At 37.5% G+C, this 16,825-nt stretch overlaps 1 protein-coding gene across 1 annotated transcript in view; it reads left to right on the top strand.

The window, feature by feature from the left end:
- Window positions 1-16,825, top strand: part of CUNH8orf34 (chromosome unknown C8orf34 homolog) — a 486,993-nt gene that overhangs the window by 101,557 nt on the left and 368,611 nt on the right. The window contains 1 exon segment of the mRNA XM_032759605.2: window positions 10,588-10,735. Within this exon segment, the coding sequence (XP_032615496.2) occupies window positions 10,588-10,735 (148 nt within the window).

Below are 16,825 nucleotides of genomic sequence, written 5' to 3'. Positions count from 1 at the left end.
AGGCTGGAGATTGAGCCAATCACCAAAGGCCAATGATTTAATCAATCAAGCCTGGGTAATGAAACCTCCATTAAAAAATTAAAAAATTAAAAATAAAACCTAAATGGTGGGATTCAGAGAGCTTCTTAGTTGGGGAACACATTTCACATGCTGGGAGGGTGGTACACCCGGACCCCACAGGGACAGAAGCTCCTGCACTTGGGATCCTTCCAGACCTCACTCTATGTATCTCTTTATCTGGCTGTTCACTTGTATCCTTTATAATAAACCTGTAATAGAAAGTACTGTGAAACCTGGAGTACTGTGAGCTATTCTAGCAAATTATCAAACCTAAGGAGATCGTAGGGACTGCTTATTTATAGCCAATTGGTCAGAAGTATGGGTGGCCTAGGACTTTTCAGTGGCATCTGAATCTTGTGAGACTGAGTCTTTAATTTGCAGGATTTGATGCCAACGCATACATACTGTCAGAATTGAATTGAACTGTTGGACATGTGATTGGTATCCAGAAAACCAGAGAATTGGTTTTTGGTGCTAGATGCAAAGCAAAAAAGATGACTACCATAACTGGAGAGTGATGAATTTGAGGAGACTAAAACGGTCCTTGTGAATGAGGAAGGGGCATACTATTGCCAGCTTAGCAGCTCTAAAGATTTGATCATGCAATTGCCTGGAGATGAATCCTCTCTTGGGGGATGACTTGCAAGACAATGTGACAAGTTGTTTCCTTGTCACATTGCTTGAGAAATATAACATTGAGAGAGACCAAACAGGCAACCCCTCTCTAAACATTTTTTTTCTTATACGAAACAAAATGGGAAGGCACATTGCTATGAAATCTAGTTATATACCCCACGTGATATGTTATATGCAGTTTTTTCTACTCCTTACAACAAACTGATAAGGGAGATATTGTCCTACCGACTTTAGGGATGAGAAAATGGAGGCTCAGAGAACTAAGTGAGTAGCTTAAACTCATGTGGACAGTGGGGGATAGAGCCAGGCTATAAATCCAGGTCAAACACCAAAATCTGTACCTTCTTATTAAACCACACTATCATCCCAAATTCTCTTTTAAGGTGCATGGAATTAAAGTAAGGTCTCTGTAATGTTCCCCTTCCTGTGTCCATGTGTTCTCATTGTTCAATTCCCACCTATGAGTGAGAACGTGTGGTGTTTGGTTTTTTGTCCTTGCTATAGTTTGCTGAGAATGATGGTTTCCAGTTTCATCCATGTCCCTACAAAGGACATGAACTCATCATTTTTTGTGACTGCATAGTATTCCATGGTGTATATGTGCCACATTTTCTTAATCCAGTCTATCGTTGTTGGACATTTGGGTTGGTTCCAAGTCTTTGCTATTGTGAATAGTGCTGCAATAAACATACGTGTGCATGTGTCTTTACAGCAGCATGATTTATAGTCCTTTGGGTATATACCCAGTAATGGGATGGCTGGGTCAAATGGTATTTCTAGTTCTAGATCCCTGAGGAATCACCACACTGACTTCCCCAATGGTTGAACTAGTTTACAGTCCCACCAACAGTGTAAAAGTGTTCCTATTTCTCCACATCCTCTCCAGCACCTGTTGTTTCCTGACTTTTTAATGATGGCCATTCTAACTGGTGTGAGATGGTATCTCATTGTGGTTTTGATTTGCATTTCTCTGATGGCCAGTGATGATGAGCATTTTTTCATGTGTTTTTTGGCTGCATAAATGTCTTCTTTTGAGAAGTGTCTGTTCATATCCTTCACCCACTTGTTGATGGGGTTGTTTGTTTTTTTCTTGTAAATTTGTTTGAGTTCATTGTAGATTCTGGATATTAGCCCTTTGTCAGATGAGTAGGTTGCAAAAATTTTCTCCCATTTTGTAGGTTGCCTGTTCACTCTGATGGTAGTTTCTTTTGCTGTGCAGAAGCTCTTTAGTTTAATTAGATCCCATTTGTCAACTTTGGCTTTTGTTGCCATTGCTTTTGTTGCCATTGCTTTTGGTGTTTTAGACATGAAGTCCTTGCTCATGCCTGTGTCCTGAATGGTACTGCCTAGGTTTTCTTCTAGGGTTTTTATGGTTTTAGGTCTAACATGTAAGTCTTTAATCCATCGGGGTGGGGGGAGGGGAGAGGGATAGCATTAGGAGATATACCTAATGCTAAATGATGAGTTAATGGGTGCAGCACACCAACATGGCACATGTATACATATGTAACAAACCTGCACATTGTGCACATGTACCCTAAAACATAAAGCATAATAATAATAAAATTTTAAAAAGATAAATAAATAAATAAAGTAAGGTCTGTATATGTACTAGTTTTCAGCTATGATGGTACAGTGTATCCATCACCAGTTTCTCATTATTCTGTCATTCTGAGCACCTCATTTTAGGTACACATTCTTTATAAATGATAGAAGGCTAAAATAAAGTAATTGTTATTGAACTGAGAGACGTTTTCTTTTTTATGGGAACTTCTACATACATCTGCTACTTGCATCACACATTTATTTAATATATTTGAGTTTTTTGAACTGCTTTGCTCTTTCCACTAAGTGTCACCTATATTGTACTCCTACAGAGGTATTTTCAAGTAAGACTGTGTGAAGTCCTCCCTAACACTAAATCAGTTGCTTCGATAGACTATTATGTTGAGGAGTGTAATCATTAACTGAAAATATTTCCATAGGATATGCTAATTTCTCACTGGAAACCTTGGTGTTTGCCTGGAAATTTAACTACAAGCTTGTGCTTTTATATGAAGACTGTTTAAAACTGAATACTAAATGTTCCATTATTAACCTGAGAAGACATCTCTGTATTAGTAGGCATCAGACAAAATATTGCATCATTTGTCATAATTGGATAGTTCTGCTGGTTAGATTTATTACTTGCCTATATTACTAAAAGTGGAGAGAATTCAGTGTCTATGATTCAGCTTTACAATTTAGAATGTTTAGTTTTTAGTTGTGGTATTTTTATCATTCCTAATCTTCATTATTCAAGCAATTTATTCTTTTATTTTTCCTACCTTTATCTCTGGATTTTATTCCATAGTATACAACAAGGCTAATTATGCTTTTAAAATTTATGACAAATGGATATGATAAACCTAATTTTACATTAAATCATGTTTAAGAAAGCCAACAGCCTTTCAAATCAGGGATGCAAAGATCTTACTCCTGAGGCCTATAGAGTTGTGGATGTGTGGCTATGACTGTGTGCATTGGTGGGTTGTTGGTGAGGGTCAGATGTGATCTGGAATAAGCAAGGAGTTAAGAAACAGCTTTTAACAAGCACTGTTGTAAAAGTGCGTATATGTTGTCTGGATTATGCATCTTATATGCAATTCTTAAATGTATAATGAATTATTAAATCTATGTAAAATACCTGATACTTGTGCCTATCAGACTCAATAAATGATATTTTATTTTATTTATTTTTTGAAACAGAGTATCTCTCTGTTGCCTGGGCTGGAGTGCAGAGGCACAATGTCGGCTCACTGCAACCTTTGCCTCCTGGGTTCAAGTGATCTTCCTGCCTCAGCTTCCCACGTAGCTGGGGTTACAGATGCACACCACCATGGCCAGCTAATTTTGTATTTTTAGTAGACAGGGTTTCACCATGTTGGTCAGGCTGGTGTTGAACTCCTGAACTCAAGTGATCTGCCTATCTCGGCCTCCAATAGTGCTCAATAAAAGACTGATATTTTAAATCATTACTATTCATATTGCTTTCCTGCCTTCCATCGAAATCACAGTTTTGACTGGGAATAAGCTAAGTAGATTTGGGGCAGGTGTCGACTTGGATCTGATGTGGAGGAAGGTTGAACCACTAGGGGACAGTCTGAGATCTCTGAATGTCAGGGAAGAATCTCGCAGAAAGAGATCAGAGAGATGTCTGTCCTGTTCTCACTGTGCATGGAAACCTAGACACTGCATTAGAACCTGTTTCTTACCAAAGCCAAAACTTGTAACAGAGCTTAGGGGTGTAATGAGGCAGAAAAAACATCCTTACCATTCTATTGCCATTCAAAAAAAATAGAATGAGAGAAAAGGCATGCATGGGCTATGAGTGCGGGTGGAAACCAAGTAGAATTTCATCCACTGGGAATGGTGACATCAATTTTAAATGGGGGCGGTTTGAGAATAAAATACATTTTTGGAGGCAACCAAATATCAAGTGGATATTTTCTCATGTATTCATTGTCAATTCCATGCTCATTACCTGCCTATTTATGAAATACTGTTAGGTAGTGGTGGTAGGGGTGAATGTTTGGAAGGCCGTGATCTCAAATGCAAATTTTTAATAGAGACCTAATTAAAAACAGAAAATTGAAACAGAGGCAGATTTAGAGTAAATAAATTCAGTCATGAGATTTTAATGCTAGTTGTGAACTAAATAACATTCTACAGCTGATAACATGCCATATGCTATTAACATCTGAGATAATTTTTGGGTGCTGAATAAAAAATATATCTGATTGGTATTACCTCCATCATTAATAGAGTACAATGCCCTGCATATGTATTGATTTAACAAAAAAGGCCATGTAGTAAAAAATTCCTGGGATTTTGGAAATGGTTTTAACTTCGTTTCCTAATAACTTTCTCCTGAGGTTAAAAGGGATACAAGCATTACTTTCCTGTTAGGGAAATGAAGCAAAAAGTAAGTTAGTCCCAAGTCACAAACTTTTAGGCAGAGTGCCATGCTGGCTGCGTGCTGTGGTACCCAGAGCCAGGGTTTTTAACCTGAAGTCATTGAAACCTTAGAGGCTAGTACACGAATGGGTAAAAACCAGGAATATTATGTACAAATCGAAGTTTCTGTGCGCCCGAGTGCTCTTTTGTTTTATAATTGAGGGATCTTACAGGTTCTTTCAAATGAAATGGATCTTTTACTAATAATTTCTACTGCTGCTTAACGACTCATTCCAGTTTTACTAATAAGTGAGTCTGTGATGAGTTACCAACTTACTTATGGCTTTGCTTTTATCTAATGAAAATTAACATTAAAATGCATTTTGAGACGATCATCGTTACTAGTTAGTATTCATTCTCCAGCTCAATCATGTGAATTTTCTAAATAGTAGTATAAGGTTATCTGTTACTGGTTATTAGACCCTTAAATTCCAGTAGCCCTTACATGTTGCATAATATACATTTTCACTCAATAATTACATAATGATTTATGTTCTCTAAGTTGCTTTTCAAAATTTGTAAAAAGGAATTTTGTCTTTGTATGCATTTCTTTCCTTTTTTTTCTTTTACTTTAAGTTCTGGGGTACATATGCAGAACATGCAGGTTTGTTACATAGGTATACATGTGCTATGGTGATTTGCTGTACCTATCAACCCATCGTGTAGGTTTTAAGTCCCACATACATTAGGTATTTGTCCTAATGCTCTCCCTCCCCTTACCCACAGGTGTGTGATGTGAGGTCCCAGTGTGTGGTGTTCCCGTCCCTGTGTCCATGTGTTCTCGTTGTTCAACTCCCACTTATGAGTGAGAACATGTGGTATTTGGTTTTCTGTTCCCGTGTTAGTTTGCTGACAATTATGGCTTCCAGCTTCATCCATGTCACTGCAAAGGACATGAACTCATACTTTTTTATGGCTGTATAGTATTCCATGTTATGTGCCACATTTTCTTTATCCAGTCTGTCACTGATGGGCATTTGCATTGGTTCCCAGTCTTTGCTATTGTAAATAGTGCTGTAATTGTATGCATTTATAATTTTAAAATAAAAGTATTTGTTCCAGCAACAAAATTATAATTAACAATAAAGGAAACAGGTATTAGTGCAGGGAGTTGTCTCACTATGTTTTATACTCATGAAGTTAAAGATTCTAGTTGATAAAAAACAATATTAAGGGAACATTGAGGCCGGGCGCAGTGGCGCATGCCTGTAATCCCAGCACTCTGGGAGGCCGAGGTGGGCGGATCACAAGGTCAGGAGTTCAAGACCAGCCTGACCAACATGGTGAAACCCCATCTCTACTAAAAATACAAAAAAAAAATTAGCTGGGCATGGTGGCACGTGCCTGTAATCCCAGCTACTCAGGAGGCTGAGGCAAGACAATCGCTTGAACCCAGGAGGTGGAGGTTTGCAGTGAGCTGAGATAGCGCCATTGCACTCCAGCCTGGGCAACAGGGCGAGACTCCATCTCAAAAAAAAAAAAAAAAAGAGAGAACATTGATTCATTTTATTATCAGAAAATATAAATCCAATAAAATATGCATTATTCATATATAATATTACAAGTGTATATTGATAAATATTGTAATAATAGTAGTAATAAGAAATATAAATATATAATATAAATATATAAAATATATGATATATAAATGTAGAAAAACAATAGTGAAAATAAAAATATTGGCTAAGACTTTTTGGGAGTATATCACTAAGGGTTAAGTCAGGAAAACGGAAACCATTCTATGTACCTGTGCTAAATAGGGTTTATTAAAAATGCGTTTATGATAGTTAGAAGGTTGGGCCACGGAAGATATGGAAATGCTGCTGAAGTTTGAGGGGGTATCACCAATGGTCAGAGGAGCTGACCCTGAATATACCAGCCTGCAGCAGGGAAGCATGTGGCTCTCAGATGCTTGCCTGGAAGCTGCGGCAATTCTTCAGTGTCTTTGTGGAACTCTCAGTCAGCAGTGGAGGTTTCCACAAGCTTGCTAGGAAGCTGCTGTGAATCTCTCATCTGTTCTCACATCTGCCTGCATTCAACTCCAAAGATTAATTTTTTGTGTGCTTCACTCTGCTTTCTGAATCTCCTACACATTTCTTTCACTGGGAAACTCAACTCAGATCATATGGAGATTCTGAGAATTCATTCCCAGCCTTAGAAAGAGGTGTTAGTCCATCACAGTAGGCTACATATAGCCAAGCACTTAATGAGTGCTTTGCAGTCGTTATCTTATTTAATCTCCATGGCAACTGTATGATTTAGCTACTATTGGTTTTCACATCTAATAGATGGAATATGAATGTTAAAGTAGGAGATGAAGGATTCAAATAGTGGCCATTAGGCTGGGCATGGTGGCTCACGCCTATAATCACAGCACTTTGGTAGGCCAAGGCAGGTGGATAACTTGAGGTCAGAAGTTTGAGACCAGCCTGGCCAACATGGAAAAACCCTGTCTCTACCAAAAAATACAAAAATTAGTCGTGTGTGGTGGCGCAGACCTGTAGTCCCAGGTACTTGGGAGGCTGAGGTGGAAGAATTGCTTGAACCCAGGAGGCAGAAGTTGCAGTGAGCTGAGACTGTGCCACTGCACTCTGTCCATAGCCTGGGTGACAGAGTGAGACTCCCTCCCCAAAAAAAGAAAAGAAAAATAGTGGCCATCAGATTTCAAAGCCTGAGTGTCTAATCACTGGTTTCCTGTATCTTCAACTGCATGGTGGTTTATATTAATTTTATTGATATAAGTATGAACTAAATCTCCTGGTGACAGCTGCTAATATATTTTGTTTGCAACTTGTATGTCCCAGTTTAACTAGCCTGTGAGTGCACAGAGTATCATATTAAAATTAACACCTACATTTTATCAATCCCTGAGTACTTAGTCTAAAATGTCCACAAACATTTTGTTTCAGGGCAGGAGTGCTCTTACCACTTCATTGTTCTATTAATTTATATACACCCACAGCCTGAAAAATTCCTATTCTCCCAAGGAATCTCATGTCACAACTCTTGCACTGATGGTAAGAATCGAAGTTGAGGCTCTTCTCTCTCCCTGGAAGTGCCATTTCCTACTGGTGTTCAGCTTATGTACCTGAAACTGGCTTGATGCTCTAGAATACTTTTTTCCTACAGTGAATGATTCCTATAAAACTTTCTGCAATTGATTTCTACTCCAAATTAACATACTAGCTGTGCAACTTGATTCTCACCTTTCCAAATCTATCGGTCCCTCAGGTCTACCTCTGTGGCTCTAATTTCTAGTGGTGGAAAGAAATCGATCTTTTTATTGCCGTGATTGGCAAATCTAAGGATTTAAATTTTCATGTCTGGGAAAGGGGTTTCTGTCAAGTTCAAGTCCTCAGAATCATTCAAGTCCAGCAGATACATGGATTAAGTGAGAAGCGGGGTAATTACTCCTGCAAATACAATCATTTAAAACTAGACTCTTGTCCAACCAAGATACCCAACGTACCCTACTGCAAACATCAACTATGATCATTTCGCTCATGACTGAACTTGTCCTGTGTCTTTAATCTCATATATTCATTAATACAATACAAATGTATCGAAAATAGTTAATAGACTAATACTATTTTTAAAACTTAATAGTAATTACTTGGTTTATTATGACTGTATAATCCCTCTTCTAAAGAAAAATGTAGGAACGCTTCAGTTTATTAAAAAAAGAAATCTGGAAACTTTCCATCTACTTTGAAAGGTAAATTCAAAAACAAAACAAAACCATGAGATTTTCAGAGGTGTCAGGATAGAAATGGCTTTAAAGTTCCATTACCTGACTTAATTTTGCTTTATCTGAGTATCCAGACATTCTGTGACAAGAGCAATCCAGTTGTACCTTCTATTTATTTTTGTTTCTGTTTTCTGCAACTCTTTATAATGTAAAATTAGTTCAAATAAAACATAATACATAATAGAGGTAAAATCCAAAATGTTTTAGATTGCATTCCACAGATGTATAATTAGGATTTAATTGAACTCTACATTATTTTACAATTAACTTCACAACAGTAGCAGAATGGCCTTTTTAGTTTATAATTCAAATATTAAATAGCAGAAATGAATAATACTTGTGACAACTGATTGCTTACTTATTTTTCAGAATATAAAAAGCATTACACTTGTCTAATAAATATCTTGCATCATAATGTATTTATGGTAAAAATCCTTTGCTCTTTTTACTTCTAACTCTGTGTTCAATCTACGCATTTTTTAAATATGCAGAAATATTTAATCCATGACTCTATGATCCACTTGGGATCTTGTTATCTGCAAAATCCATTTAGCCTCTGCCCAGATAAAGCCATGTTTTCCTAGACGTAAACATGTAAATAAATATCCCTTAGATAATCTGGACAGCAGTTTCTTATATAGCATGTCTGAACACTATATTTTGCTGGGCTATAAAAGGTTTAATTGTTGTTTATTGGTACAATAAGGGATTCTAGTTACTAATATCTGCCTGTAGTCAATAAAGCAAACATTGATTGGTTGATTGATTCATTGATTCATACATTCAATAGGTATTGATTCAGCACCAGCTATGAGCTAGGCAGAGTTCTAGGCCCTACAGAGAAAATTGATATCAAACTAAGCAAGTCTTTTTCCAAGTGCTACGGTAGGGGTGGGGGAGGAGAGAGATAAGAAACAGGTGAGCAAATATTAAACAAAATGATTCTAGAGAGTGCTAAATGCTGTGAAGAAGATAAACTGATAAAATAATAAAGACTTCTGAAGATTGGTTAGGGTAACCTCTTGTAGAGGTATCATTGGAGACCGAAGGATGACAAACCAGCCATCTGACCGTGAGAGAACATCATTCAAGACAAAGGAAACAGACCGCCACCAACAAAAAAAGACGCAATGGGGAATTTCCAGTAACACTTTTGTTAGCTCTCTTAATATCTGATTTTTTGAGCACTAGAACACTGCCTTTCACAGAATCCTAGCTTAAAACAGCAATGAACAGACCAGAATTCTAGGCTAAAACCAGTAAGATGAAATGTGACTGATATGAATATAAATGGTGCACACAAGTTCACAAACCCAATTACACAGCACAAAATGATGTCCACGTGGCTTGACAGCTGTTCATATTCGAAAAACCTAGGGATTCTAATGGACTACAAATTGGAGATTGCTCTTTGCTGTTCCTGACTGGAAAAAAAATATGTAGATATTACCCTTGGGCAGATTTCAGCCCAATTTAAAGTATCATTAGAACTGCCCAAAATGGAACAGCCTGCTTTGCAGGTAGAGAACTCACCATTGCTTAACTCAAAAAAGAGCAGAAGGAAGGAAAAAGGAAGGACACGTAACAGGCATTTTTACAAAAAGAAAATTCTGTATTTCTTGGAGACTACTTTAAGACACTTTTTGGTTTCTGTAAGTCTGTGACTTATTACTTGTTTCTTTAATTCCAAGAAAATTTTCTTAATTTTTGTTATTTTTATACCATTAAGAAGAAAAAAATGACATTGATATAAGGTAGATGGTGAAGTTTAGCAAAAGTTTAGTTTATAATGATATCTCTCAAAATAGCAAACTGAAGTTTAAAATTCTTAAGCTGTAATTTTAAAGGAATTTAGATTAAACTTTTAGTATGTTGTTGGCTAAGTATAATACAAAATAAAAACTAAATATATCTTGATTTTGCCACACATTAGCTGTGTAACATAAACAATTTACTTCTCTGCTATTGTTCCCTCAGAATGAGGGCAGTAACTTGTAGCTGTCTGAAAAGATTATTATAAGCATGAAGTTAGTTGCTGTATATAAAGCAGTTAGACCAGTGCCTAACAATATTAAATGCTAAGTAAGTGCTTGCTATTACTGTCGCTGTCATCATTAATTAAATTGTGCTCTCTATTCTGCCTTCAGGAATTAATGACCAAGTTAATAACTGAGACACCTGACCAGCCAATCCCATTTCTCATTGACCATCTTCAGTCTAAACAAGGGAACCGTGGACAACTTCAAAGAACTTTGTCTGGATCTGCAGCTCTATGGGCAGAAAGTGAAAAATCAGGTAAATGAAGAATATATATACAGTTAATTTGGGATTCATTTAATGTCAAAATTTCAGAACTCTTTTTGACTCTAATAAGATAAATCTAGATGGATAGTTACCGAAGATTTCATGTGTTCATCTCTGACCTTACCTAGATGCTAAAATTTGTCATAAATTATTAAATTTGAATATATTGTAATGTATTATGTCTCAAAATATAAGAATCAGCATATTCCATTTTAATACAGATAAGATTCAGATTTGCATCAAAAGATTTTATCCTGTGTAAATTCGAACTAGTTATCCTAAACTTATTTTTTAATGAATAATTTGAATTAAATGCTTATAGCTTATCTATATAGAAAGATAATAGTAGAGTTATACAGGATTACTTTTCTTGTTGCCTGAATTGATGATTGTTCTTTATTTCTCCATGCCCCAATTTTATCCTGTGTAGTAAACCTCGGGAAGATTCATTGACTCTTTACATCAGGGAACTAGTCTTCTGAGTGTATGATAGCCTCATCTCCACAGTAAATACTGCTGAGAGAATTAGGTAGACTTGACCTAAATCTTTGTTCATAAAATGTGTTTACACATTGGTCTGTTAGTTTGACATTTACTTTCAAATCCAAATCCCCTCATGCCCATTGCTTGGATAACCAACTTCTTGTCTGATTCCCGTAGAAATCCGACTGTACTCCAAATGACCTTCCTTGGATGGCATTATCACCTCTCTCCGCCTCTTCATGCTTTACGGGATCCCACGAAAGGATTTTGGTCTTCTTTGGCTATATCTCATATGAATGCCTTCTTGATACCAGGTCTCAAAGCTACACTAAAGTGGGTAGAGAGTAGGGTATACTCTGAAGAATGTATAGACGTCTATGATGTCATTTATCCATACAAAAGTTATTTGCATCATACAGGAAGTTAGAATATGAACTTTTGGCATAAAAAAGAAGAAGCTCTTACTTTTTCTTGGCCTTAACTTTCTTAGGTTTAGATTCTAAGTAGAATGGGTAGGTAGGCAGGGGCTTTGGTTTGCAGGTACTAAGATGGTACCCACCACATAAACACAGATCAGATGAGCATCTATGAATTTACTGTAGCTCATGTGAGTCCATATTTTATAAATCAGTATCTGGAGAGATAGGAGTATATTAAACTCTGCATTTTTTTTTGTTTTTGAGATGGAGTCTTGCTCTGTCGCCCAGGCTGGAGTGTAGTGGCCCGATCTCGGCTCACTGCAAGCTCTGCCTCCCGGGTTCACGCCATTCTCCTGCTTCAGCCTCCTGAGTAGCTGGGACTACAGGTACCCGCCACCACACCCAGCTAGTTTTTTGTATTTTTAGTAGAGACGGGGTTTCACTGTGTTAGCCAGGATGGTCTCAATCTCCTGACCTCATGATCCGCCCGCCTCGGCCTCCCAAAGTGCTGGGATTACAGGCATGAGCCACCATGCCCGGCCAACTCTGCATTTTAAATCGCACACATTAAGTACCTCAGTGTTTATGTGTCAGAAGTCTGTGCACGGTTTAGCTGAGTCCTCTGCTCAGTCTCACAAGGCTGCAAATCAAGGTGTTGGCTGGGTTACATTCTCATCTGGAGGCTGGACTAGGAAAGAATCTGCTTCCAAGCTCATTTGGGTTGTTGGCAGAACTAATTTTCTGCAGCTATAGGGCTGAGGTCCCTATTTTCTGACTGACTTTCAGCCAGGAGCTACTCTCATCTCCTAGGTGCAACCCAGAGTCCCTGCCACATGTCTGTCACATCGCGGCAGCTTACTAATTCTTCCTCCTGTTCTTTTTCCTCTTCTTCTTATTCTCCTCCTCCTCCTCCTCCTTCTCCTTCTTCATCTTCCTTCTTTCTTCTTTCTTCTTCTTTAAAATGGAGTCGGGGTCTTGCTCTATTGTCCAGGCTGTAGTGCAGTGGCATGATCATAGTTCACTATAACCTGGGCTCAAGTGATCCTCCTGCTTCAGCCTCCCAAAGTGCTGGGATTACAGTTGTGAATCACCATGCCCTGCCAGCAACTCACTTCTTTAAAGTCAACAAGGGCATTTCTCTCATTCCAATCTACTAAGATGGATCTTATATACTAGAATGTAATCATAACACTGACACCTCGTCACCTTTGCTATATTCTACTGTTTCAAAGCAAGTTAAAAGTCCTGTCTGCATTGGAGGGGTAGGGATAATGTGGGACAAAACACCATGGGAAAGAGATCATGATTAAGAACTACGATGTTATTCTATCAGTTCTCTTAGTACCTATTGAAGAATTTTAGTTTCTTGTGGCTCACTTTAGTGGATAATTCCAGCAGGCTATTGGATGTGAGTCTAAAGCTTTGGGGATGGGTCAAAGCAGGAGTCCCAGATGTGACCTTCAATATCATACAGATAATAATAAGAGTGAAAGAATAAAGGAAGATGTGGGTAAAGTTTATAGTTAGAGTATGGGATGGACTGGAAGAAGGCAAGCATGAGATGATTTCAGGTGCCCTAAGTTTTGTCTATTTGCCAAGGCAAGTGGTAGCGGGGATCAGATAGGGAAGACTGAAGTAAGGGCACCAATTATGGAAAGTCACCAAGAGAAAGGAAAAAAGAGTTGGCAAAGGAAAATTTTAAAAAAGATTGTCACGCAGTTCTGGGGCCTAACGAAAGTCGAGGACATGAATTAATTATTAATGAATCATGGAAACTATGAGTAAGATTGTTAATTTACTCTAGCAGTGCCCAGAGGTTCTGGGAAGGAAGAGAGAAAACAGTTTGAGGGACTGTGAGAATTGTGGCTGTGTTACTACAGCAAGGGTGGGAGAACAGTTTTGCAGAAGCAGTTGAGGGTATTTGTGAGCAAACTGCAGGTGATCAAGCTGTCTGAGAAGTAGAGAGCAAGTGGAGGGAGAGGTTCAGACAGAGAAAGCCAATCAAAACTTTCAGGAGATCAATATAGTGAAAATATGAGCAATGCAGAAGGATACAAGCTGTGCTGAGAGACTGTGATATTTGAGATCAAGATGTTTGATGTGGAATGATTCCATATAATGAGAAAATCATGTGGGCAGCTTTAGTTTGCGGGTCGCAGAAATATCAGGGAAGCGAAGCTCTTCAGAGTTGAGCAGGGCAAGGAAGTATGAAGCTTAATGCATGGTTTGTCTAAGAATAGAGGTCACTATAGTTTCTTTCAAGCTGTTGAAAGGACAAGAGACAGGAAAAGACTGTGCCACTCTCTGAAGTAAGGCTGTGAGATTAATCAGAGGCAAAAAGATGGTGATGAGTGATAATGAAGAGAAATGAGTAGTATAGCTAAGGGACATTTCCCATAAGTGAGCAGACTCTTTTACTTTACTGTTGAGGCTTCTATCATAGAAGTATCACTGCACCAGGAGATCCAGCCCTGCTTCCACAGCCTGTGGTTGGTGGAGCATGGGACATGGGGCAAGAGCATCCACCATCCCAGGAAGCTGCAGAGGAGGGAATGCTATTGTGGAAAGAATGGGGGCTGTGCTAAGACATGAAACGGGACATTTGAGGATGGAAGAGTGTTTATGTGGAAGGTATGGACCAGAGGAAGAGGAAAAATTTTAGAAGGAAAGTATGGCAGGAAGGAAGAGAAAAGCATAGATGAGTTTTTGGATACTAATGCAACTAAAGAGTTTATAACTGAATGATGGTAAATAATGCCAGTTTAAACCCTGACTGTAATTTTGAATTATTGATTTTGGTGAATCTTTTTTTTGTTTTTGTTTTTGAGAAGGAGTCTCGCTCTGTCACCAGGCTGGAGTGCAGTGGCATGATCTCGGCTCACTGCAACCTCTGCCTCCTGGGTTCGAGTGATTCTCTTGCCTCAGCCACCTGAGTAGCTGGGACTACAGGCACGCGCCACCATGCCCAGCTAACTTTTTTTTTGTATTTTTAGTAGAGACGGGGTTTCACCATGTTGGTCAGGATGGTCTTGATCTCTTGACCTCATGATCTGCCCACCTCAGCCTCCCAAAGTGCTGGGGTTACAGGCGTGAGCCTCCACACCCAGCCTGGTGCATCTTTTAGTTAGCCAGAAAACGTCTCAATATTTAAAGTACATGGGTATCATACTTTTCAGAAATATCTGAAGATATCCTCTTGTTGCCTTTAAATATATTTAGCAACTTGGGGCACAACATTTTCTCCTTAAAAGTCTGTCATTTAATATTGTGGAGGAGAATCTTGAAAACAGCCTTATTTTTATTCCTTTGTGGGAATAAAAGAAATTATTTTTCTTGAATACTCATGATTTTTTTTTACTTCTGATATTCAAAATTTTACTGGAGTGTCAACTATGATTTTTCAGGAAAATCTATTATGTATAAGTTGAGTCTTATTTACTGTTCTCTGTTTTTCTCGTTTCGTTTGGCATTGTACTTGCTTTTCTTTGTTGACCCTCTTTTAGAGAGATGTATCAAGCAAAGTGTTTTCTCTGTGTCACTGATTCAATTTTCTACACTATCAGTTTTCTCTTTCTGGCTTTGAACACAAATTTAAATGTTGGTATTGCATTTTAGTTTCCTGTTGCTACTTCTTTATCTCATCTTCTTCTTATTATTTCTGTACACAGTTACATTTTTATTCATAGGTTGGTTAGCTTATCTCCTCTCTAATTTCTTTTTGCTTCATTGAGTCCACTTTCTTTTATTTTTGTTGAGAAGACAAAACAGTCACAGTCACATTCCAACATTTAATAGTTTTCCATTATAAGTATTTTTTAAAACTATGATTACAATGATTCTTAATATTTTCTCTTTTTATTCAAACTTCAATGAGGAATGTTCTATCTAGTTCTAGATTTATCAACAAATAGTGTAGATGGACTCTTCTTTGTTCTCTCTCCATATAGCTTGGAACTATTTGGATTCTTTTCAAAATTTTAGAGAGGTGAAATCATGGTTGCTATTAAAATTTTCAATATTAGTTGAATCCTTTAAGTTCCTGCAAAATTGATGCGTGACTTACTATCTCATCTCTTTTCAATGAACTGGATAAAAATATCATTGGTAAATTATTTCAATTAATATGGATTTTTTCTTGCTAGAAGTAGAGAATAAAGAAAACCACAACATTCATTTCATTCCTCTCTGGCTCCTTTTAATATTCCTTTATATAATGAGATGCTGTATTTTATGACCCAGGTTTTTTTCTCGCATTACCTATGTTGCATTAGAAGAATTTATAGTCCAAGAATGGATATAGAGAGACAAATTCTGAAAGACTGTGAAACAATATAAGGAGATGACCCCAAGGTTGGGGTAGACACCTAGAAATCTTCCATTCCCTTTCTGACTGGCCTATATCCTCTCTTAACCTTATCTATGGAAATACTGCCTGGGTTCTAGCAGACCATGGACAAATATTTATGTTCCTAATGCTTTAGAATTTTCATGCCTTTTTGGTATTTAATGGGATTTTGGAGGTGGACAAATTGGGTAACAGCTAGTTAAGTACAACCTTAACATGAAAGTTTGAGGAGTCCATTACTGTGTAATGGTGTATGTTAGTTATTTATAAGTGAGTGGCCAGAGAAAGACTTATGAGTCATCCATAAAGCTAGGGTGGTTTTTAAATTTGTAAATTAAGACAAGAAGGCATAAAGAAACCCTAAAGAATGCCACATAGATTAGAGGAATGGAAGATGAGGAAGGAATAAATGAGATGAAGAAAGAGTTATCAGGTGATATGGGGATGAGGAAAAAGATTGTTCTGTGTAAAAACATGAAGTTCTTGTAAAAGAAGTCAAGAGGGATGAACTCTGGAAAGACCCTTTAATTGTGGAATGGGCGAGACGGTGACCACCTTCTAAGGGGAATTTCAAAGTAACAGTGTTGGTTGATTTAAATTTATCTTTCTTGCAATAGAAGATAAATTGATTTAGATGAATATCAATGATTTTACATGTCATAATAGATAAGGTGGCATCAAGTGAGTGAAATTTACTGAAATGTTTATCTTTATTTACAACAGAATACAATGCTTTATTCCATGACATTCATAGAATGTTATTTTAAGTGATGGGGACCCATGCCTGAAAAACATTTCAAATTAATTTCCTGGGTTTTTATTTTTTTGTTTTTT

Source organism: Hylobates moloch, unplaced genomic scaffold, assembly GCF_009828535.3.
Source record: "Hylobates moloch isolate HMO894 unplaced genomic scaffold, HMol_V3 SCAFFOLD_9, whole genome shotgun sequence".
In the NCBI taxonomy this organism is placed as follows: domain Eukaryota; kingdom Metazoa; phylum Chordata; class Mammalia; order Primates; family Hylobatidae; genus Hylobates; species Hylobates moloch.
The sequence above is the reverse complement of the archived record's forward strand: the minus strand, read 5'-3'. Positions and strand labels throughout refer to the sequence as shown.